This window comes from Amblyraja radiata, chromosome 11 (assembly GCF_010909765.2).
Source record: "Amblyraja radiata isolate CabotCenter1 chromosome 11, sAmbRad1.1.pri, whole genome shotgun sequence".
Lineage (NCBI taxonomy): Eukaryota > Metazoa > Chordata > Chondrichthyes > Rajiformes > Rajidae > Amblyraja > Amblyraja radiata.
This window is the reverse complement of record NC_045966.1, coordinates 41,087,711-41,113,098: the sequence shown is the minus strand read 5'-3', so window position 1 is coordinate 41,113,098 and position 25,388 is coordinate 41,087,711. Positions and strand designations below refer to the sequence as shown.

General features: G+C 42.1%; 2 protein-coding genes across 2 annotated transcripts in view; both read right to left on the bottom strand.

Annotated features, from left to right (window-relative positions):
* Nucleotides 1–25,388, bottom strand: part of LOC116978398 — a 57,254-nt gene that overhangs the window by 12,596 nt on the left and 19,270 nt on the right. Inside the window, 4 exon segments of the mRNA XM_033029518.1 lie at nt 5,038–7,423; nt 15,791–18,193; nt 23,477–23,569; nt 24,112–25,091. Of these exon segments, the coding sequence (XP_032885409.1) occupies nt 5,038–7,423; nt 15,791–18,193; nt 23,477–23,569; nt 24,112–25,091 (5,862 nt within the window).
* LOC116978580 (protocadherin gamma-C5-like) lies at nt 22,618–25,278 on the bottom strand. The gene is given in 2 exon segments (XM_033029814.1): nt 22,618–24,087; nt 24,090–25,278. Coding segments are annotated over 2 exon segments (2,370 nt in total). The 5' UTR covers nt 25,156–25,278; the 3' UTR covers nt 22,618–22,783.

Below are 25,388 nucleotides of genomic sequence, written 5' to 3'. Positions count from 1 at the left end.
GAATCAGTGCATGACAAAAACACGTAATGCTAAATCAAGTCATTTAAAAAAAACATCTTTCTGAAGACATGCATAATCCAAAAAATGTCTGGAAAAGACTAAATAATGTTCTTAATAAATCAAAACAAAATATCAGCACTCAGATTCGGGTCAACAATGACATCATTCAGGACCCTGCTGTTATATCCAATGCTTTCAACCAGCACTTATCCACTGTATGTAGCTCTACTGTATTTGACTCATCTATTATATGTGACTTTCCAGCTACCTCTACATGTAGAAGCTCTTTTTCTTTTCAAAAAATAAAACCTGTTGACGTTCAACATGCTATTAATGAATTAAAGGATGATTGTGGATCTGGACCAGCTGGTATTGAGACTAAATTCATTAAGTTAGGAGCTAATATTCTAATGTACCCACTATGCGACCTGTTTAATTTGTCCTTCTCAACATGTACCCTCCCTTCCACATGGAAGTGTGCCAATGTTACTCCACTGCATAGGGAGGCGACCCACACGATATTAACAATTACCGCCCCATCTCAATTATCAACTCGGTGGCTAAAATCCTCGAGAAACTAGTGTTCAATCACATTATGTCTCAACTTTCAACATTCTATCTCCACGCCAGTCTGGGTTCAGACCTAATCACTCCACAACTACAGCTCTGTTAAAACTCACCAGCGATGTGTTCACTGCTTCTGAGGATGGTAAACTCACCGGTGCCATCTTTTTTGATTTAACCAAGGCCTTTGATGTTGTTGACCACTACCTACTGCTTGATAAACTTTACTCTATTGGTCTTTCTCAAAACAATCTACTGTGGTTTAACTCATACCTTCATAACAGACGCCAATGTGTCACCTTTAATGGAAGTCAATCCATTTCCTTAATTGTTGAGAAGAGGGTCCCGCAAGGTTCGTCTTTGGGAACACTCCTTGTCTCTATTTTCATAAACGACCTCCGTAATATCTGTTCTGACTGTCAAACACAACTATATGCCGACGATGCAGTGCTATATACATCTAGTACTAACACATCTGAAATTGAAAGATCCCTTCAATCAGATCTTACTTCTGTTCAGAAATGGCTATTATTTAACAAATTAATTTTAAATAAAAATAAATCATGCAGTATGTTATTTGGTACCAGACAAGGTCTTGGTAATTCTGTTGATCTGACTATATCATTTAATGAAGGATCACCATTAGAACAAGTATTGAACTTCAAATATCTTGGTGTTTGGCTCGACCCAACGCTTTCATTTACGCAGCATAGTGAGATGATTACTAAAAAACTCAGCTGTAATCTAGCTATTCTTTACCGCCATATAAATTGTTTCACCTTTCAGATGAGAAAAATAATTGTCTCTCAACTACTACTACCAACACTGGATTATGCTGATATTGTCTATCAGAATACATTTGATACACATCTTCAACCCCTCAATGTAGTTTATAATAGTCTTTGCAGATTTATTTTAAGGTGTCCATATATAACTCACCACTGTTCTATGTACGAAACTCTAAACTGGTTATCCCCCCACGCTCGAAGATGTTACCACTGGTTCCAGTTCATCTTTAAATGCATCCATCCCAATTACCCTTCTTATTTAAAACAAGACCTATTACCATACACACCCTCATATTCACTAAGACATATTCAGCAACCCTTCTTTTTCATCCCAAGAACTAACAAAGAAATTGGGAGACGTGCATTTAAATTCAAAGCTCCTTCTGACTGAAACACTCTGCCTAGTACCATAAGAACTATTAGCTAATTTCGTCTATTTAAAAATACACTTTTACCCTTCCTTATAAAACCATGTACCTGTTTCTAGTATTAGAGTCTTTGAGCTCCTTTATCTAGCTGGCTCTGTGTGTGATCATTTGGCATAACTATTGTATATGCATGGCCATTACACTTATGTATTATGTGTAACAAGGTCTTATATTGTATTATGTCACAATATCATGAAATAGTATATCATGTAATAATGTTGATAGTATGTATTAACGTACGATGTATGATAGGTGGTATATGGTATTATGCATCAACATTATGCTGTAACAAATAACTATTATTATTATTGGATATGTAAAGCCAATTAACAACTGTTATAAACTATAACACGTGGGGATGGAGGGGTTTGGGGATTGGTGTGTGGGTAGGTGGGTCAATGAGAGCCTCTATGTATGTTATGTCTTGTGCTGTATGTTCTATGTTGGACCCCCTCGAAAACGAGATGACTGTCCATCTCAAGGGGTTATCCATGAATAAACGTGTTTCAACACAGTTGAGGGAAGTTATGAGAGCGATATATTCAATCATGAGAGACACAGGTAGGGCAGTTGACCAATAGTCATTTCAAATGGTACGGACGTCCAAAATTAGAAGATGTAGTTTTAAGATAAGAGGGAGGAGATGTAAAGCGGCCCAGCGGTCTCATCATATCTGAAATGAAGAATTACATCTGGATTGAATTGGCGCTATAGGTGGAGACAGGAAAACGCAAATGTGTCAACGTTACTTAACGGTAATGTGAAAATGCGAGGAATTGGTGGATATGTAAAATATACCAATGTTGAATTAATGTAGATAAACATTATTGTCAGCGTAGACGCGGTGTGTCGAAGGGTGTGTTTCTATGCTCTATGTTTATAGAAATATAAAATTATAAAAGGACTGGACAAGATAGATGCATGAAAAAAAATCCCAATGTTGGGTGAGTCCCGAACCAGGGGCCATAGTCTAAGAATAAAGGGGAAGCCATTTAATACTCAGATGAGAAAAATATTTTTCACTCAGAGAGTTGTGAATTTGTGGAATTCTCTGCCATAGAAGGCAGTGGAGGCCAATTTACTGGGTGAATTTAAAGGAGAGCTCTATGGGCTCGCGGAATTAAGGGATATGGGGAGAAGGCAGGCACGGGTTACTGATTGTGGATGATCAGCCATGATCACAATGAATGGCGGTGCCAAAGGGCCTCCTCCTGCACCGATCTTCTATGTTTCTATGTTTCTACACCTCAATTGAAAATAGTGAAAACCGAACCGAAATGATAACAGACAACAGTGCTGAGTTCCAGAGTCCAACTTGTCCATATGGAAGATGGTTCACTTTTTCAACCGCGCACTTTTGTTCTGTCCGTGTTCCAACAGTGCTGGAAGTCAGAAACAAAAATGTTAACTTGTACTGAAATTGTGATAAAAAATGTTATGTAAACAGAAATATCAGCTTAATTCCTGCAGACTGTACGCACGTGAAGATAGACACAGATGCTGGAGTAAATCAGCGGGACAGGCAGCTTCTCTGGAGAGAAGGAATGAGTGATGTTTCTGGTCGAGATCCTACTACAGACTGTACGAATGTGCTTTACAAAACAATGGCACAACCCTCTTTCAATGTCTCCAATACAGTGTCATCACTTTGGGAAGGCCAAATACACACGTTATATTGACAGAAGAGCAAGAAAATCACTGCTTCACCTGAAAGAATGTTGGGTGCTGGAAAGGATTTGGTAAAAGAAAAGTGTTACACGTTTTGTGGTTTCATGGAAACTTCCAAAGGACGGTGAGTGATCGGAAGGGTCAGAAGCCCGCAACAAGGATTGATGAAGGCCACATACTTTTGAACTACTAAACAGGTAGAGAAGGATCATCTGTGCTCAGTGACGAAATATATAACCTCTCCATCAGGAAACAGCTCACCACTTATTTAACTTGCAAATTGCATGCCAATCCTCATTTTTCCATGGACAACGTCGATTTTCCGCTTCTATTCCGCAACAGGAAGACATTGGAGCATTCAGTTTAATCTAAGAATGGAGATTCAGTCTGTTCTGCTCAACGTATGCTCTCCTCCCCATGAATGAACTGCCAAAATGTTGCTTGGGTTTCAGCAACTAAGTTACAGAGAAAGGTTGAACAAGTTAGGTCTTTATTCTTTGGAGCGCAGAAGGTTAAGGGGGGACTTGATAGAGGTCTTTAAAATGATGAGAGGGCTAGACAGAGTTGATGTGGATAAGCTTTTCCCATGGAGAGTAGGGTAGATTCAAACAAGACAACATTACTTGAGAATTAAGGGACAGAAGTTTAGGGGTAACATTAGGGGGAACTTCTTTACTCAGAGAGTGGTAGCTGTGTGGAATGAGCTTCCAGTGGAAGTGGTGGAGGCAGGTTCGATGTTATAATTTAAAAATAAATTGGATACGTATATGGACGGGAAAGGAATGGAGGGTTATGGTCTGAGTGCAGGTAGATGGGACTAGGGGGAGAAAAAAAAGTGTTCGGCACGGACTTGAAGGGCCGAGATGGCCTGTTTCCGTGCTGTAATTGTTATATGGTTATATGGTTATAAAATGCCTTCCTCACCTGAATCCAAACTACCACTTGCTATCGTTTATTCTATGCCTTCCCCTCGTCTCTATCTACCAACAACTTTCCTCTCCTGTACTCACGATGGGCTCGACCCTAACAGTTGTGCTGGTTGGGCTCCGCAGGTGCGGTCTGAATCGCTGATTTCGTCTGGTAAGTTATGCTCACGATCTCAGCATCTGCCATCACTTGTCATTCAAATATATGGGTTGATTTATTTCCTGCGCCAGCTATTTGTTCTTAGGCATTTTTGCACGAGCACTTATCTACAATTCCAATGGAAAGTATAGTTACGCGATCGGGAATCTTTTCACCGCAATTTTCATACATTAATACTTCAACTTGTAACGGGATCCAGACAACCACATCAAACACGCAATCCAATAAATGGCAACTAATTAGTGCATGTTATCCAATGACTAGCAGAAGGTCTGCCGTCGGAATTAACAGACACAATTTCAAGATACTTTCATTCCAGTTGCAGGAGCAATTTATTTTTCACAATTACAACAACCGTATTCGCATAAAGCGAAAGAGAACCATGCAACAATGGAATGTGTTCTCACATATTTCATTAGCACCGATTCAGATTCTTGCGCAGAAAAAATGGCTGCATTATTTTTAATAGTGTTCCTTTATACTACACATCAGCGCAATTTAGCTTTGAGCTTGAGAGGTGGAAGCGCCGCATGGCTTCAAGAAGAGAAAATCACTTTTCGCTGACTCTGGAGACAGACAGACCGAGTAATGATTCATATCTGCAACTCGGACTACCCGACCAGTCCCAGGATAGCGTAGAGTTTCCTCCATGGCAGGCCTTCCTTTAAACGTATCGTGAGAATCTCCACGATTGTAACAATAACTGCGGGAGTTATACTCTTGAATATTATTTCCGTCTTGTTTACACTTGATGCCAATCAACAGAATAATGATCAGAAGAAAGACAACGGAAGTGCAACTGAAAATGACGATTAAATAAACGTTTGGATCAGAGAAATATTCAGGATCCATCAATAAGATGCTTGTATCCGCGATTCCTTCAGTGCTGTTCTCCAATATTTTAATGTTAATTGTAACCGTACTGGAGAGGCTTGGCTGCCCGTTGTCCTTCGCCAAGATGACCAGTGTTTGTACAGAAATATCTGACTGTAGGATGTTGCGCGCTGTTCTAATTTCACCGGAATTTTGGCCAACTTTGTACAAACTGGGATCAGTAGATTTCACTATCTGATAAATGAACCGACCATTCTGACCAGAATCTGCATCAGTTGCCATTATCTTGGTGACCAGGTACCCTTGACCCGCTGACCGGGGCACGATCTCCATTGCTGCCGATTCACTCTGTCCTGGCGGTGAAACAAATATCGGAGCATTGTCATTTTGATCCAGGATGATCACATTCAGCATAGCACTGCTGCTCAATGGAGGCACCCCTGCGTCACGGGCTTGAACTTGTATTTGGAAGTTTTTGAGTTTCTCATAGTCAAAGGAGTGTAACCCATAAATGGTCCCGTTAATTGCGTTGATGCTGAGGTAAGTGGAAACTGGCAAGTTTTCTATGTGATTATCCACAAAGGAGTAAGATACATAGCAATTTTGTTCTATATCAGCATCCATGGCAGATATTGTGAACAGGGGTGTACCTGGGGCGTTATTCTCCATCACATATACATTGTAGGATGATTCAGCAAACCAAGGGGCGTTGTCGTTTACGTCTGAAATGGTAATCTGGATGGTTAGATTTGCGGAGAGTGAAGGCGACCCCAAGTCCCATGCCGAAATAGCTACATTATACTGAGATATCGCTTCACGGTCCAACATTTCACTGGTAATTAATTTGTAATGATCCGATGCTGTTTGTAGTTTAAGTGGTATGTTCTTTGGTAACGAACAGCGGACTTGGCCGTTCTCTCCAGAATCACGATCCATAACATTGATCAACGTTATCAAAGTCCCTGGCGGAGCATTTTCCGAGATTTTATTGGAAGCTGTTGTCACCTGTATCTCGGGAGCATTGTCGTTTACGTCCATTATTTTGATCAACACGTTGCAGTGTCCTGTCATTGCAACTGGGCCGTGATCTATAGCTTGAACATCTAGATAATAGACCTTTGTTTCTTCAAAATCCAAGTGCCCACCAACTCGAATTTCTCCAGTATCTGGGTCTAAACTGAACAAATTACGAACCTTTAGCACGGCGACATCACTAAAAGAATATGATATCCTCCCATTCAGTCCTTCGTCCATATCGTGGGCTTTGACTTTCAATACCGAGATACCATTGGCGGAGTTCTCGCTTATACTCCCCCTGTAAATATCCTGGTCGAACACTGGTGGATTATCATTGATGTCCAATACATTAATGCGAATCTGAGTTGTGCCTGATCTCTGAGGGGTTCCACCGTCAGTCGCAGTTAGCAAGAGTTGAAATGATGATTGCAGCTCTCGATCCAATGATTTCTCCAACAACAACGCGGCAATTACAAACCCGTCCTCGGTTTTCTGTGTTTTTAGACTGAAGTGCTCACTAGAGCTGATTGTGTAGGCGGCCACGGTATTTATTCCAATGTCAGGATCTTCTGCGCTTTCGAGGCGGAAACGTACACCGGGTGCACTCGCTTCCGATATCTGTAAGGCAATGCTGCCGTGCGGGAAAGTAGGGGGATTGTCATTTACATCAAGAATCTCTATTTTTCCGCGATACACCTCCAAGGGATTTTCCAGAATAATTTCGAAGGGTATAATACACACATCCGCTTCTCCACAAATACGTTCCCTGTCGATTTTTTCACGGATAGACAACACTCCATTGTCAGCACTAACCTTGATGTACCGTCCGCCATTATCAGAGCTCAGTCGAAATTTGCGAGCTGACAATTGCCGTATGTTCAGGCCCAGATTTTGAGCGATATTGCCAACAAATGCCCCTTGCTCGATTTCCTCGGGAATAGAATAACGAATTTGCCCGGAGATTAGATCCGGTGCATATATCGCAAACATGCAAACAAACACTGTGAAGGCAAACCTCGGTAGGTACGCCATTGTTCCGCGCAGTCAATGTCCAAAACCAGGAATCTCTTAGGTTAATCCGTAAAAAGATTCCAACTACTAGCTTTAAACAAAATCATACATATTCTAAATACCGTTACGAAACAAACGGGAAATCTATCTTCCTCAGCTTGATTCCGCAATCTAAACGCAGGCACTGCTGGCCTCTCTCGTCGCGTCTGACGTTTTTATTCTGGGGTGTGGGAGGGGCAATAGATCCATCTGTGTGGTTGAGCTTTCCATTGGTAGACAGCGACACAGCCAGTTCTTTTCAATAACTGCAACTTCAATTCTAAAAGCTGTAATGCTCTCCCAAACATTTCAGGGTGTACAGCCATAAAGCGTCTTCTTAAAAAGCGAGCTTTCTGCATTTAACTTCGAAACTCAGGGGAGACACATGCAAAGGGGTTTTTGATGGAAAATGTTACCATGGTCTGTTGTTTCACCCATAAGGCAATACCGAATTAATAAATGGCATCAGTGTTTATATCAGATGCATGATCTCTACGTGCAGATCCTCCCTGCGCGCCTCATCGTAGCAAAAATATATTCATTTAACGACTTCATAATTTTCCTTTCTTTGACATGTGAATTCTATTATTATTCCTCTTGCACAAAAATAATTTTCGAGTAAAGTTGAGCTAGTTAGCGATCACATAAGATAATCATGAGAATATCAATGCAATTTTCCAAATGTTGAAGTCGCTGTCCGTGCACATTATGCTTTCCATTAAGTAATTGTTGAACCAAACTCTTGTTTCAAGGAAGTAATTCCTGGAGAAAGGCATCATCGCGTCCATCTCATCTTTGGTTTGCTAACATATGTATATGCAAGGTGAGATCCTGCTGCGTTTTAAATCGTGTTTGCAACAACCTCACAGGCACACGACCCAGCAGATCCCGATTGATATTGTAGGGATCAGAGAAAACAGATGTCCATGTCTGGTTGGGCGTGGAAAAAATGGTACATTTTGGACTTTTTATTCTTATTTACATTGACAATCTCTGTTTCATTCTGGGTCTCTTGCAAAGGATCCTTTATTTCAATTTGCAACTAAACGACACAATTACCCATTCCCAATTTGCAACTAAACGACACAATTACCCATTCATCCACGGATCGTTGCTCATTTAAAATGCGCCCGAGAAAACATTACTCCTGTTACCATATTTATCCTGTAAAATGCCCTTTTCGGTAAATGCCATTCGGAATTTCAGAGCTGCCATCTTTGTTGACATGCGACATTTTTTGAATAGATTTTCCAGAAACAGACTGATACATTTCCTTAGAAACAGAAACAGCGGGTAAAATAGAAACATCGTATCCTCAGGGCAGACTCCAAACCTCTACGTTCTTTTCCCACATTGAAGGCTGCAACAACCTTGCTGCGCACAGTCATTTGATGCACTCCATTCGTTAAAGTCCAAACCCTTACTTGATACGGATTTCAACTTTACTTCACCGTCAGTCGTAATATCCTTTTAGCCCAAAGATGCAGAAATTGGTTATAATGTGATCAAACAATTGCAGTTGGTTAACAACGGATATTCAACGACGTACATGGTCTCGTCAAAACGGTGATGGAACAAGTTGTTTATGTCGTGGAAGATAGGATGTTAATCAAACAGAGTCTATCAATATTGGCACCAGATATATCATCGAATTCTCGTTTTGTGCTAAATAACTTCCGCTGCGTGTCAAATTAGAATCCATGGAAAGACACAGAGGAGCCAACGTTAACATTTCGATGACATTATGAGTGTAACAACGATGACATTTCGTGCGCGTCAACAACTGAAAATGCTGAAAACACTAATTGCGGAAACATAATCTGCGGAAAGAAATATAATTAAAGGGCCTGTCTCACCTGGGTGACATAATCCGCGATTCCAGAAGAGTGCCTTCGACTTTCATGCTCGAGGGCACTCTTCTGGAAAGCCTCGAGCTGGATCGACCGGCCGCGTTGAAACCGCGAGCTGGATCGACCGAACCGCCAGCTGCATCTACCGACCGCACACACACACACACATTGATTTGCAGGTGGCCGTTTGTTTAAAATGCGCCCTGGTTTACACTAATCTCTTGGTACTATATTTACACTGTAAAATGGCCTTAACAGTGAACGTTGATTTATAATGTGTTCAGATAACTGTACTTTAATTTCTGCTACTGGAGTTTACAGTGGATGCTCAAAGTTGGTCATGATCCTAGTCACTTACAAATGAGGCAAGTCGCAGAGGATACAATTTTAATCAAAAATGGTGCATTGGTCATGTTCTCCATTGGTTGCAAGATTTGCGAAGATTTCTGATACCGCAATAGGTCAAATAGATGCCAATTGGACGACATTCTCCATTTAGCTCTGGGATTTAGATTTTAATATCCCGTAACTGCGGGGATATATTAGAATATCCGAACCACGCGAAAGTAGCAACAAATCAAATCCTAAAGTAAATATCGATCCAACATTTGTTATCAACCTGCAAAAAATCAAAATCAACACGAAAAACTATAGGTGAGATTGGGAATCATTCTTCCACCAAACAGGAAACATGCTGCTATCATGATTTATCAATTGCTGAAAACACTCACCGACTCAAATATCACCCGAGGAAGGTAATCAAGTTATCGCTTCATGTCTTAGATCCTTTATAAGTACTGTGAAAGTACTACTTTTTTTCTCAGTAGGTGAGGATGGGAATAAAGGAGACAAATATACGCAGTGGTTGATGGAGCTGTTAGGGCAAACTATGCTTCATTGTTTCTGTAATTGCTTATTTAATGAATGGCTAATAGCAAGGGTATGGGACATGTTCCTGTTAACAAACTGAAGTGAATGTGTGGTAAAATAAAGGGTTTTTTTGTTTAAATGGGAACACGTGTAGACAAGGTTGTGATGAAGGCATTATGGCATGGTCGCCTACCTTAGCAGCGGTATTGAATGCAAGAATTGAGTTTAGGTTAAACAAAACATTGCATTGGCTGGATTTGCATTATTCTGTGCAGGTCTAGGTAGCACACTGAAGAAAGGGTTTGTTTAAGCCAGAGAAGTAGAATGCCAGACTCCAAGAACGTTGCCAGGATAGGAGAGTTTACGTTAGCATGGCAGATTGTTTCGGCTAGAACTATATTCCCTGCAGTGAACACAGTTGAGGGAAGTCACGAGAGCGATATATTCAATCATGAGAGGCGCAGGCAGGGCAGTTGGCCAATAGTCATTTCAAATGGTACGGACGTCCAAAAGTAGAAGATGTAGTTTTACGATCAGAGTGAGGAGATGTAAAGCCGTCCAGCGGTCTCATCATGTCTGAAAAGAAGAACTGCATCTGGATTGAGTTGGCGCTCTAGGTGGTGGAGATAGGAAAACGCAAATGTGTCAAAGGTACTTAACGGTAATGTGAAAATGCGGGGAATTGACAGATATGTAAAATATGCAAGTGTTGAATTAATGTAGATAAACATTATTGTCAACGTAGACGCGGTGTGATGTTTCTGGTCGAGATCCTACTACAGACTGTACGAATGTGCTTTACAAAACAATGGTACAGCCCTCAATCAATGTCTCCAATACAGTGTCATCACTTTGGGAAGGCCAAATACAACGTTATATTGACGTATATTGACAGAAGAGCAAGCAAATCACTGCTTCACCTGAAAGAATGTTGGGTCCTGGAAAGGAATTGGTAAAAGAAAGAGCGTTACACGTTTTGTGGTTTCGTGGAAAACTGCCAAAGGACGGCGAGTGATCGGAAGGGTCAGAAGCCCGCAACAGGGATTGATGAAGGCCACATACTTTTGAACTACTAAACAGGTAGAGAAGGATAATCTGTGCTCAGTGACGAAATATATTTGGAATTGTGGTAAGTTGCATTGAATGTGAAAGCTAGTGAGTGGACGATGACAAATAGGTGAGCATTATTATTGTTCTCCCCACAACAGAGGCGGGAAGAAGCCACTGTGAACAGATCCCTACGCGATTGCTAGGTATGTTGGCAGTACACATCACAAAAAAACACAATTCGAACCTCACGGTTACGCCTGCTACTACATTCGCTCGTTTATCCTCTCCCTTTCATAGATATATATATGCCATTAATACGTTCCTCATCTGTCTGCTTCTTCCAAAATAATGTGTCTTAACCTTTTCCTCATTGTGCCAAAATGCCCGTTTCTCAACAGAATTTGACCTTTCCCAATATGTGCAGCCCATCGTGCTCAGTGTTTCCAGTGCCTCCTACCCAAGATCCATAGGCAGGACTACCTCGTTTGGCCCATTGATTTATGCTACTGTTGCACAACTGAACTCATATGCTCATAACTCGAGGCTATCGCCGAATCCCCATCCCTGTCCTGCCCCTTACTTCTCCATCAGGGATCACCACACCACTTATTCAACATGCTTGATCCTCCCTGCGCGCCTCATCGTAGCAAAAATATATTCATTTAATGACTTCATAATTTTCCTTTCTTTGACATGTGAATTCTATTATTATGCCTCTTGCACAAAAATAATTTTCGAGTAAAGTTGAGCTAGTTAGCGATCGCATAAGATAATCATGAGAATATCAATGCAACTTTCCAAATGTTGAAGTCGCTGTCCGTGCACATTATGCTTTCCATTAAGTAATTGTTGAACCAATCTCTAGTTTCAAGGAAGTGATTCCTGGAGAAAGGCATCGCCACGTCCATTTCATCTTTGGTTTGCTAACACATGCATTTGTAAGGTGAGGTCCTGCTGCATTTTAAACCATGTTTCCAGCAACCTCACAGGCTCATGACCCAGCAGACTCCGATTGATATTGTATGGATCAGAGAAAATAGGTGTCCATGTCTGGTCGGACATGGAAATTGTGAATTTTTGACTTTTTATTCTTATTTACCTTGAGAATCTCCGTTTCATACTGGGTTTCTTGCAAAGGATCATTTATTTCAATTTGCAACTAAACGACACAATTACCCTTTCATCCATGGATCGTTGCTCATTTAAAATTCACCCGAGAAAACATTACTCCCCTGTTACCAGATTTATCCTGTAAAATGCCCTTTTCGGTAAATGCCTTTCGGAATTTCAGAGCTGCCATCTTTGTTGACATGCGACATCTTTTGAATAGATTTTCCAGAAACAGACTGATACATTTCCTTAGAAACAGAAACAGCGGGTAAAATAGAAACATCGTATCCTCAGGGCAGACTCCAAACCTCTACGTTCTTTTCCCACATTGAAGGCTGTAACAACCTTGCTACGCGCAGTCATTTGATGCACTCCATTCATTAAATTCCCAACCCTTACTTGATACGGATTTCAACTTTACTTTACCGTCAGTCGTAATATCCTTTTTTCCCAAAGTTGCAGAAATTGGTTATAATGTGATCAAACAATTGCAGTTGGTTAACAGCGGATATTCAACGACGTACATGTTCTCGTCAAAACGGTGATGGAACAAGTTGTTTATGTCGTGGAAGATAGGATGTTTAATCAAACACAGTATTTCAATATTGGCACCAGATATACCATCGGATTCTAGTTTTGTGGAAAATAACTTCGGCTGCATGTCAAATTAGAATCCATGGAAAGACTCAGAGGAGCCAACGATAACATTTCGATGACATTATGAGTGTAACAACGATGACATTTCGTGCGCTTCAACAACTGAAAATGCTGAAAACACTGATTGCGGAAACATCATCTGCGGAAAGAAATACAATTAAAGGGCCTGTCCCACTTGGGTGACATAATCCGCGATTCCGGAAGAGTGCCTTCGACTTTCATGCTCGAGGGCACTTTTCTGGAAAGCCTCGAGCTGGATCGACCGGCCGCGTTGAAACCGCGAGCTGCGTCTACCGACCACACACACACACACACACACACACACACACACACACACACACACACACACACACACACACACACACACACACACACACACACACACACACACACACACACACACACACACACACACACACACACACACACACACACACACACCGCGAAGGAGGGGGCCAGGGAAAGCGGATGAGCACTGTCTGCGTGGTGAAGAGGAAGGTAAACGGCTGCCACAGAGCACGGTAAGTTCTTTAGATAGCGCAGGAGAGGGGGGGGGGGGAGAAGGGGGAGACGGAGAGAGATGCGGAGAGAAGGGGGGAGGGGGAGAAGAGTAGGGAAGGGGGAGAGAAGGAGGAGAGAGAAGAGAAGGTGGGTAGAAGGAGTGGAAATATATAATAAAATTTAGCGGGCACTTTACCTACCGGTAGGTCTTCCTAGGTCGTGAAACTCCAATGAGCCAATCAAATTGGTCGGTCAGCGAAGGAGATGGCCTACGACTGCCCTCGAGTGTCTGTAAGTAAACAGCGACCCCACTCCACTGCACTAAGAGTGAAAGACCCATGCTGACCACATTTAACTCGGGGAAAAAAATTCAATATTCTGAATTAAAAAAAAAAATCTATGCTCTTTGCTCAATGCAAAATAGAGGAAAAAACTAAGCTTGAATGAAAACGGACAGGAGTGGTCAGGTCTGGAACCTTGCAACTTGTCCATATGAAAGACGAGGTACTGTTTTCCAAGCGTGTGCCTTAACCTTCCCTCGCTCCAGCAGCGCTCGAGGTAATATGCAGAAAGATCAGTTGTTGGTGACTTTCTGAATGAATGTGGTAAGAAACCGGAAGTTCATTATTTCTTTGCTGCAAACTAACCGCACGACTAAACGACCTAGATGGAATGGATGTGGAGAGGATATTTCCAATTGTGAGATAATCTAGGTAAATGGGGCACAGCCTCACAAGAAAATGCTGCACATTTAGAATGGTGATCCATAAGAACGTCTTTTTCCAGTGGATGGAGAATCTGACGGATTCATTGCCACAATGTTATGTCGAAGTCGTTATATTATATTGTTAAGGCAGAGATTAATAGGTTCTTGATTAGTAAGGGTGTCAAAGGCTAAGGGAGAGGGGGAAAATAGATCAGCCTTGATCGAATCACGGAGCAGACTCGATTGTGCCTGTGGCCTAATTGTGCTCCAATGTCTTATGGCAGTGCCACCGCATTGGGAAGACCAAACATCTACATTACATTGAAAAAAAGGTGCAAGCAGATCACTGCTTTACCGGGAAGATGTTTTGGTCCTGTACAGTGCAAGGGAAGTCGTACTGTATAAGAACGTTACATATTTTGTTTTCATCGGAAACTGCCAACGGAAGGTGAGTGGTTACAAAGCGAGAACAGGGATCAGTGAAGGGGTGATATTCGCCAATTTCTGAACAGACAGGGAAGGAGAATCTTTCCCCAGTGAATTGCATTGGATGTGAAAGCTAGTCAGTGGAATGGGACAAGCAGGGACAACCTGATCTCTTGCCAATTGCTGGGTACGTGAGCACTACATTACACAGAGCAAATGGCATAATGTGAACCTCGCGGTTATCTGCTGCCACATTCACACGTTTTCCATCCTTATTCTGCTACTCACCAGTTCTCCAAACAAATGTTGTTTCACTTGTTCTCGGTGTGACAAACAGCCCCGTTTCTCGACATAGAATTTTACTGCTCCCACATGTGTAGCCCAACATGTTCAGTGTGTCCTGTGTACTACCTGGGATCCGTAGATAGGGCAGTCCTGTTTAGGCCATTGGTTCCTGCCTGCTATTGTCCGACTAAACTCATCTCCTCATACATCGAATCTATCGCCGGTCCCCCATCCCTGTCCTGTCCATTCCATCCTCCATCCGAAAACACCTCACATGCTCTCCAACACTTTAACAACTTACAGATTTTATGCCTATACTCATTTTTTATTATGGACGACGTCGCTTTGCACTTCCATTAAGCATTAGGAAGACATCACACCTTTCCGTTTCATCTACGAATGGAGACTCAACCAGTTCTCCTCAACTAACAACATCCTTCACATTATTACGTGCATCTGCTGATTATTGTAAGTTGTATTTTGTGCAACGAACTATTAACAATTAATATATAATGCATGGGTACGCAATCAGGAAACCTTTCAAAACAAATGTCTCTAATTAATACCTCGGCAAGTAACTGGTAACAGGTACACTAAGCTTTTTAGTACATAACTAAATAACAACACATTTGTGCACATTATCCTGTGACAAGCATAAAGACTGCCTTCAGAAATAATAGATGGATTTTCAAGATGTTTTCAATCCAGTTGCAGGAAATTTTATTTTTGACAATTACAAATACTTTACTCCCAATTACGCGAAAGAGACAATATGCAACAAGGGAATGTTTTCATTAACATTCCACTCGCACTGATTCATATTCCTGGGCAGACAAAAATGGCTGCATTAAAAAATAAAATGGTATTCCTTAACACAAGCCATCAGCGGAATTTAGCTTAGGAGGTGGAAGTGCCGCATGGTTTCAAGAAGAGAAAATCGCTTTTCGCTGATTCTGGAGAAAGACAGGCCGAGTATTGCGTAAGATCTGACACGCGGACTACACGTCCTGTCCCAGGATTGCGTAAAGTTTCCTCCATGGCAAGTCTTCCATTGAACGTGCCGCGAGAATTGCCAGGATTGTAGCAATAACTGCGGGAGTTATAGGCTTGAATGTTATTTCTGTCTTGTTTACACTTGATGCCAATCAACAGAACAATGATCAGTAGAAAGACAACGGAAGTACAACTGAAAATCACGATTAAATAAACGTTTGGATCAGATAAATATTCTGGATCCATCAATAAGTTGCTTCTTTCCACGATTCCTTCAGTGCTGTTCTCCAAAACTTTAATGTTCACTATGACCGTGCTGGACAGGCTTGGCTGCCCATTGTCCTTCACCAAGATGACCAGACTTGTCTGACTTACAGCAGTGTCTGACTGCATGATGTTGCGCGCTGTTCTAATTTCACCGGATATTTGCCCAACTTTGTACAAACTGGGATGGGTAGACTTCACCATTTGATAAACGAGCCGAGCGTTCTGACCAGAATCTGCATCAGTTGCCAATATCTTGGTGACCAAGTACCCTTGACCCGCTGACCTTGGCACAGTCTCCACTGCTGCTGATCCACTATGTTCTGACGGCGAAACAATTACCGGCGCGTTGTCATTTTGATCCAAGATGATCACATTCACCCTGGCGCTGCTGCTCAGTGGAGGCGCCCCCGCGTCACGGGCTTGAACGTGGATCTGGACGTTTTTGAGATTCTCATAGTCAAACGACCGCAGCGCATAAATGTTACCGTTCATTGAGTTAATGGTTAGGTAGGTGGACGCTGGCGCGTTTATGACTTGATTCTCCTGAAAAGTGTAAGAAACACGCGAATTCTGGTCCAGATCGGGATCCGTTGCTGTTATTGTGAAAATGGACGCACCCGGAGCGTTATTCTCCATAACGTATATGTTGTAGGATGATTCAGCAAACTGAGGGGCGTTATCATTAATGTCTGAAATTGTAATACGCATGGTTATATTTGCGGACAGTAAAGGCGAACCCAAGTCCCAGGCGGAAATAAGTATTTTGTACTCAGATATCGCTTCACGATCAAACATTTCACTGGTAATTAATTTATAATGATCCGATGCTGCTTGTAGTTTAAAGGGTATGTTCCTTGGTACCGTGCAGCGAACATGGCCGTTCTCTCCAGAATCACGATCCAACACACTGATCAACGTCACTAAAGTTCCTGGCGGAGCATTTTCAGGGATTATGTTGGAAGCTGATGTCACCTTTATTTCGGGTGCATTGTCGTTCACGTCAATTACTTTGATAAGCACTTTGGAGTGTCCTGTCATTGCAGGCGAGCCGTGGTCCACTACTTCAACATCGAGAGAATAGCTGTTTGCTTCTTCAAAATCCAGCTGCCCGCCAACTCGAATCTCCCCAGTCTCTGGGTCTAAACTGAACAAATTACCAACTTTTCGTAAGGCAACATCACTAAATGAATATATTATCTTTGCATTCTCTCCTTCGTCCAAATCATTTCCTTTGAGTTTCAACACCAAGGTACCATGCGGTGCGTTTTCACTTATGCTGCCCCTGTAAATATCACGATCGAAAACAGGTGGATTGTCATTGTTGTCCAAGACAGTAATGAGAATTTGAGCTGTGCCTGTTCTCCGAGGGTTCCCACCATCAGTCGCAGTCAGAAAGAGCTGAAATGATGATTGCAGCTCTCGGTCCAAAGATTTCTCCAACAGCAATTCGGCAATTATAATAGCGTCCTCGGTTTTCTGTGTCCTCAGACTGAAGTACTCACTGGAACTGACTCTATAGGCGGTCACGGTATTTGTTCCAATGTCGGGATCATCCGCGCTCTCGAGACGGAAACGTACACCGGGTGCATTCGCTTCCGATATCTGTAGGGCAATGCTGCTCTGCGGGAAAGTGGGCGCATTGTCATTTACATCACGAATCTCTATTTTTCCGCGATACACCTCCAAGGGCGTTTCCAATATTATTTCGAAAGGAATAATACACACATCCGCTTCTCCGCAAATACGTTCTCTGTCGATTCTTTCACGAATAGACAGTATTCCATTGTCCAAACTGACCTTCATGTACCGCCCTCCGTCATCAGAGCCCAGTCGGAATTTGCGAGCTGACAATTGATGTACGTTCAGGTCCAGATCTTGAGCGATATTCCCAACAAATGCCCCTTGCTTCATTTCCTCGGGAACAGAATAAATAAGTTGCCCGGTAATTAGACCCGGTGCACATATCGTAAACATGCACATAAACACATTGAATGCAAACCTCGGTAGGAACGCCATTGTTCCGGGCTCAGTCAATGTCCAAAACTAGGCCTCTCTCCGAGTAATCCGTAAAAAAGGTTAAAACCGCAAGATTTAAAAATAAATCAAAGATGTTCTAAATACCGATTCGAAACAGATGGGATATCTATCCTCCTCAGTTTTATTCCGCAATCCAAACCAGGCACTGCTAGCCTCGCTGGTCGCGACTGACGTTTTTATTCTGGGATGTGGGAGGGGCAATGGATCCATCTGCGTACTTGAGCTTCTCATTGGTAGACAGCGACACGACCAGTTCTTTTCAGCAACTGCAGCTACAATTCTTAAAGCTGTACTGCTCCCCAAAACATTTAATGCAGCACCAAAAAACATACCATTGAAAATGGCGGGATTGTACTAAATATTTGAATTCTTATGTACCTTGAGGATCTCCATTTCACTTTGTTTTCCTTCCATTGGTTCCATTATTGCAATTCAATTACGCAATTTCCCATTTATCTGCATGTCTTTTCTCATTTAAATTACACCCTGGTTAACACTAACTCTTGATGCCGTGTTACCCTTGTAAAATGGCCTTTTCGGTACGTTGGTAAGGTGGCCCAACGTACTTGTAATGTGCTCAGACGATTGCAGTTTCATTTCTGCCTTGGAGATCCACAACATCGTACAAGATCCTGGCAAAGCTTGAATGGGGCAAGTTCTTTATGTCGTAGAGGATAGGACGTTAATCACCTACAGCTACAATTCTTAAAGCTGCATCGCTCTCCTTAATATGTAATGGTGTACATAAACAGTACTGGACAAAAACTACAGTTCCTTTTTGTTTGCAGCGTTTAGCTTCGCAATTTACAGCAGACGTGTTCAGAGGGGATTTAGACCGATACATCGTTTCACTCAGAACGCAATAGCAAGCAAATAAATGGCATCAGTATTTCTATGATGCAGCGTTTCATATCGGTAATATAGTCTCCGTTTACAGGCCACTTACAGTTGCGCCTAAGGGTAGTAACCATTTACTTTAATTTAACGACTGCATAGTTGTCCTTCTTTGATATGTGGTGTTTATTATTATGCCCCTCGCAACACAATAAATTTCAAGCAAAGTTTACCTCTTTAGCGATCAAAGGGCATAACATTGTGAATGTTATTGTCACTTTCAGATATTGTTCGTGAACATAGTGCGTTTGATTAACCAATTGTTGAAACAAATTCCTGCTTGTCGCTTGATTCTTGGAGAAAGGTATCGTCAAGACCAAATCAAGCCGTTTGTTGACATATGCACAGAGAAGGTGAGGCGCTGATGCAGTGTAAAAATGTGTTTGCAGGAACTTCACAGGCACGTAACGCCACTGGCCCCGACGGATATTGTGGAAAATATAACAAAATAGGGCGTGAGGTTTTGCGCGGTAAATTTTGTGAATTTTTGAATTCTTATTCACCTTGTGAGTCATCGTTTCCTCTTTCTTTCTTTCTTTCCAAAAGTTCCCCTATCGTAATTTGCAAATAAATGACTCAATTGCCCATTGATCTACAGATCATAGATCTTTATAAAAACGCCTTCGATAACACTAATATCTTGTTGCCAGATGTATGCAGTAAAATTGCGTTTCAGTGAACGCCATTCGGAATTTCAGATCCATATTGCTGTTATTGTCGGCCTGTCTTCTACCAAACAAGAATAATTCTGCTATCATTATTTAACAATAATGGTAATTAATGGTAATCAGTGAAATATGAAGTTTCATGTGTGACAACAACTGAAAACGCTGAAAACACTCATCGACTCAGATATCATCTGAGGGAAGAAATACAATTAACGCTTCAAGACTGGGATCCTTTGTCAGAACTACAAAGGAATTAAAATGTTAATTTTTTTTCAGGAGGATTGAGAATGGGAGGTAAAGCAGAGAAAACATGAATCTCTTTGAGGCCGAGACCAAATAAATATATACACTCGGAGCAGCTGTTAGGGCACGTTATGCTTTTTGCTTCTGTGGGTCATGGTTAATAGTAACGGAAATGGGCATGCTCGTGTTATTGAACGGACAGGGAGTTGCGGGTAAAATAAAGGTGTTCTTTAAACATTGGAACACTGGTACACAGGGTTTTGAAGAAGGCTGTGAATTATTGTGTGTAGCACAGAACAGAAAGGATTTGGTCAAGCCACAGAAGGAGCTGAGCAGACTCTCAAGAAGGTTGCCCGGATAGGAAGGCTTACGTTATCAGGGGAGATTGTACAGTCAAGATCTGGAATCCCTGGATTGAACACAGTTGAGGAGTGTTATGAGAGAGATATACAAACATGAGAGGCACATATAGAGTAGATGGCCAATAGCATTTCCAACTATAGGACCGTCCAAAGCTAGAACATATAATTATAAGATCAGAAAGATGAGTTTTAAAGCGGTGTGGGGGACTAATCATTTCAGAAAAAAAAGAGAACATAGCATCTCGACTGTGACGTCAGTGTAGGTGGTGAAGACGGGAACAGATGAGTATGAAAAATGTACTTAATGGGAATGTGAACGTGCAGGGAATTGGTGGATATGGAATGTATGGAAGGATGGAATTCGTTGTGATAAACATGGTGGCCAGCGTCGATGCGTTGTACCGACAGATCTGTTTCTATGTTCTACACCTCTATGCAAAATAGAATGAAGAACTAAGCCGACATTTTAACAGATGGAAGATGAGGCGCTGTTTTTCAAGCGTGCTTGTTCTGTAGTCCTGCAAGTCAGAGACAAAAACGTCAGCTCATGCTGAAATTGTGAATTAAACTGAAAAGGAACCGGGAAATCTGTTTCTTTATTGCAGACGGCAAAGAATGGCGCAATCCTCTCAGTGTTTCAACACACTCCCCACATTGGGTAGACCAATACTTACATTGTATAGGGAGAAGAGAAAGCAAATCACTGCTTCACCGGGGATAATTTCACGTCCTGTATGGAGGAAGGGAATCTGTAAAATAACGAACGTGAAACGTTTTGTGGTTTCATGGAAAACTGTAAAGAACGTGGTCGGTATGGTCAGAAGACCAGAATAGGGATCGATGAAGGAGTAATATATTTGAACTGCTAATCAGGCAGGGAAGTATATATGTGCTCAGTAGCGAAATGTTCGAATTGCATTGAACGTGAAAGCTAGTGAGTGGAAGATGACAAACACCTGCACTTGTTTTTAAACTATTCGTACTGTTTTATCAGGAACTGGATTCTTTTTTTAATTGTTTTTATTTTATGCGTGAAATGTTTAAGTTTTATGTGCGATGCTCCGGTATTTCCTGGGAAACGTCTTCTCATTTTGCACTGTACAACTGTTGCTTTGCAAGATGACAATAAAGGATGATGATGATGATGATGGTGTTAGCAGTACGTTACACATATCAAAAATCACAATCTGAGCCTCATGGTTACGACTACATTCGCTCGTTTTCCTCTCCCTCTCAGAGATAAAACATTTATTCCATTGATACCTTCCTCGACTGTTCTGTTACTTTAAAACTATAGTCTTTTAACTCGTTGTCGGTTTGCCAAACTACCCGCTTCGCAACATAGAATGTTACTTTGACCCACATGTGCAGCGCCGCATGTTCAGTGTTTCTCGTCTCAACTCACATGCTCCCCACCAAATAACAGGGGCCAAGGAAAGAGCGTTCACGTCGCGGCCCTGTTTCAACCAATCTTTCCACCACCACGCACAAGAAGCACAAGAAGCGCAAGACAGACACCATTGTGCAGATGCCGAGAAGTGTGTTCAGCTCTGGCTGAACAACTTCTAATCGTGTGTGTGGACTCGATAAGAAGAAGAAGACCAAATAACAACTTGCAAATGTTTTGCCAATCCTCATTTTTACCATGAACGATGTCGCCTTGCATTTTCATTCCACATCAGGATGATATCAAGGCATTCCGTTTCATCTAAGAATAGAGGTTCAACCAGTTCACCTCAACCTATGCTGTCCCCCACACGAATCAACTGGCAAAACTACTATAATCACCTGGATCCACTTGCTATCGGTTGCTCCAAGCCTTACCATCGACCATTTGCAACCAACAACCTTCCTCTCCTCTCGTCACCAAGGGTTCGATACCAAACGTCTTCTGCCAGTTTATCTCCACAGATGCTGCCTGACTTTCTGATTTCCTCCAGCGTGTTGAGCTCAAAATTCCAGCATCTGTTGTGATTCTAATATATGAGCATAATTATTTCCTTCGCCAGCTGATTATTGTTATAGGTATTGTCTGTACCACAAACTATAAACAATTATTCAAGAACATGTCGGTAGAATGCACCAGAAAAAACTTCAACCCAACTTTCACATATTAGTACTTCAGCCACGTAAGTAGCTCCAGGTACCCTGATCATTTGCGTAATTGGCTAAATGGCAACATTTTGCAGTGACAAGCAGAAATACTGCCTTCGGAATTTAAAGATGCAATTTCATGATGTTTTCATTCCAGTTGCAAGAAATTTTATTTTGGACAATTACAACGTTACACCAATTTAAACGAAAAAGAGAAAAAATGCACCAAGAGAACGTTTTCTTAAATATTTCACTCGCACTGATTCACATTCCTCAGCAGAAATAAAATGGTCGCACACAAAATTACCATTCCTCAATCTACGTATCGACGTAATTTAGCATTGGTCTTGAGAGGTGGCAGCACCACATGGCTTCTGGAAGAGAAAATCGCTTTTCGCTGACTCTGGAGACAGGCAGACCGAGCATTGATTCGGTTCTGGTCTTCGCACTACCCGGCCTGCCCCAGGATAACGTAATGTTTCCTCCATCGCAGATATTCCATTAAACGTGCCGTGCGAAACCCCGCCGTTGTAACAATAACTGGGAGAGTTATACTCTTGGATAATATTTCTGCCCTGTTTGCACTTGATACCAATCAACAGAATGATGATCAGAAGAAAGACCACGGAAGTGCAACTAAAAATGACGATTAAATAAACGTTTGGATCAGAGAAATATTCTGGATTCTTTACCAAGGTGCTACTTTCGCTGATTCCTTCAGTGCTGTTCTCCAAAACTCTAATGTTCATTGTAACTGTGCTGGACAGGCTTGGCTGCCCTTTGTCCCTAACCAAGATGACTAGAGTTTGTACAGCAGTGTCTGACTGGAAAATATTGCGCGCTGTTCTAACTTCTCCGGAATGTTGTGCAACGTTGTACAAACCAGGGATGGTAGATTTCACTATTTGATAAAAGAGCTGTGCGTTCTGACCAGAATCTGCATCAGTTGCCATTATCTTGCTGACCAAGTACCCTTGACCTGCTGACCGGGGTACGGTATCCACTGCTGCTGAAGGTGAAACAATTACCGGCGCGTTGTCATTTTGATCCAGGATGATCACATTCACCATGGCGCTGCTGCTCAACGGAGGCACCCCGACGTCACGGGCTTGAACATGGATCTGGAAGTTTTTTAGTTCCTCATAATCAAAGGAACGCAGCGCGTAAATTGTACCGTTAATTGAATTGATAGTGAGGTAAGTGGATACTGGCACGTTTTGTATATGGTTATCGAGAAAGGAGTAGGAAATATAGGAATTTTGATCCAGATCAGGATCTGTTGCAGTTACTGTGGAAACGGACGCACCCGGGGCGTTATTCTCCATTATATATATGTTGTAGGATGACTCTGCGAATTGTGGTGCATTATCGTTAACGTCAGAAATTACAATCTGGATGGTTTTATTTGATGAGAGTGACGGCGACCCCAAGTCCCAGGCTGAAATAAGAATGTTATACTCAGAGATGGCTTCGCGGTCCAACATTTCACTCGTGCTTAATTTATAGTTGTTCGATACCTTTTGCAGTCGAAATGGGACGTTCTTTCGTCTTAACTCGCAACGTACTTGACCGTTCGCTCCAGAATCACGATCCATCACATTAATCAGACATATGAAACTTCCTGGTGGCGCATTTTCCGGGTTTTGTTGCAAGGTGATGGTACCTTTATCTCAGGTGCGTTGTCGTTCACATCAGTGACTTTGATCGGTACTTTGGAGTGTCCTGTCATTGCAGGGGAACCGTGGTCATGGGCTCGAATATCCAGAGAATAGCTGTTTACTTGTTCAAAATCGAGAAGCCCTTTGACTCGAAGCTCTCCAGTAACTGGGTCTAAACTGAATAATTTTCGCGCTCTTATCAAAGCAATATCACTAAAACAATATGTCAGCTCCGAATTCAGTCCTTCGTCCAAATCAATTGCTTTAACTTTCAGCACCAACGTACCCCGCGGCGCGTTCTCACTTACGCTGCCTCTGTAAATATCGTGATCGAACACAGGTGGATTATCGTTAATTTCCAATACAGTAATGATAATCTGAGCTGTGGCTGATCTCTGAGGGGTGCCACCATCAGTCGGCGTAAGCAAGAGTTGAAATGATGATTGCTGCTCTCGGTCCAAATATTTCCCTAACAGCAAGTCGGCAATCATAATACCGTCTTCGGCTCTCTGTGTTTTTAGACTAAAGTGCTCACTGGAACTGATAGTATAAGCGGCCACGGAGTTTGTACCAATGTCGGGATCATCCGCGCCCTCGAGTCGAAAACGTACACCGGGTGCACTAGCTTCCGATATCTGCAAGGCAATGCTGCTCTGTGGGAAAGTGGGGGAATTGTCATTTACATCAAGAATCTCCAATACCCCGTGGTACACCTCCAAGGGGTTTTCCAATATTGTTTCGAAATGTACAGTACATTTATCATTCTGTCCACAAATACGATCCCGGTCGATTTTTTCACGAATAGACATGATTCCATTGTCCAAACTGACCTTCATATACCGCCCTCCGTCTTCAGAGCTCAGTCGGAATTTGCGAGCTGACAATTGCCGTATGTTCAGGCCCAAATCCACAGCGATATTCCCAACAAATGCCCCTTGCTCCATTTCCTCGGAAATAGAATAACGAATTTGCCCGGAGATAGGACCTGGTGCACATATCGCAAATATGCAAGCAAATGCTATGAGGGCAAATCTCGGTACGTACGCCATTATTCCGCGCTCTGTCAAAGTCCAACACTGGGCCTCTCCTCGAGTAATCCGTGCAAATGGTCAAATCACGAAATAAATATTCACATATATTCCCAATACCGAATCGAAACAGACGGGAAAACTATCCTCCTCTGCCTGTTTCGTCAATCTAAACGCAGACACTGTTCGCTTCTCTCGTCGCGTCTGACATTTTTATTCTGGGATGTGGGAGGGACAATGGATCCATCTCTATA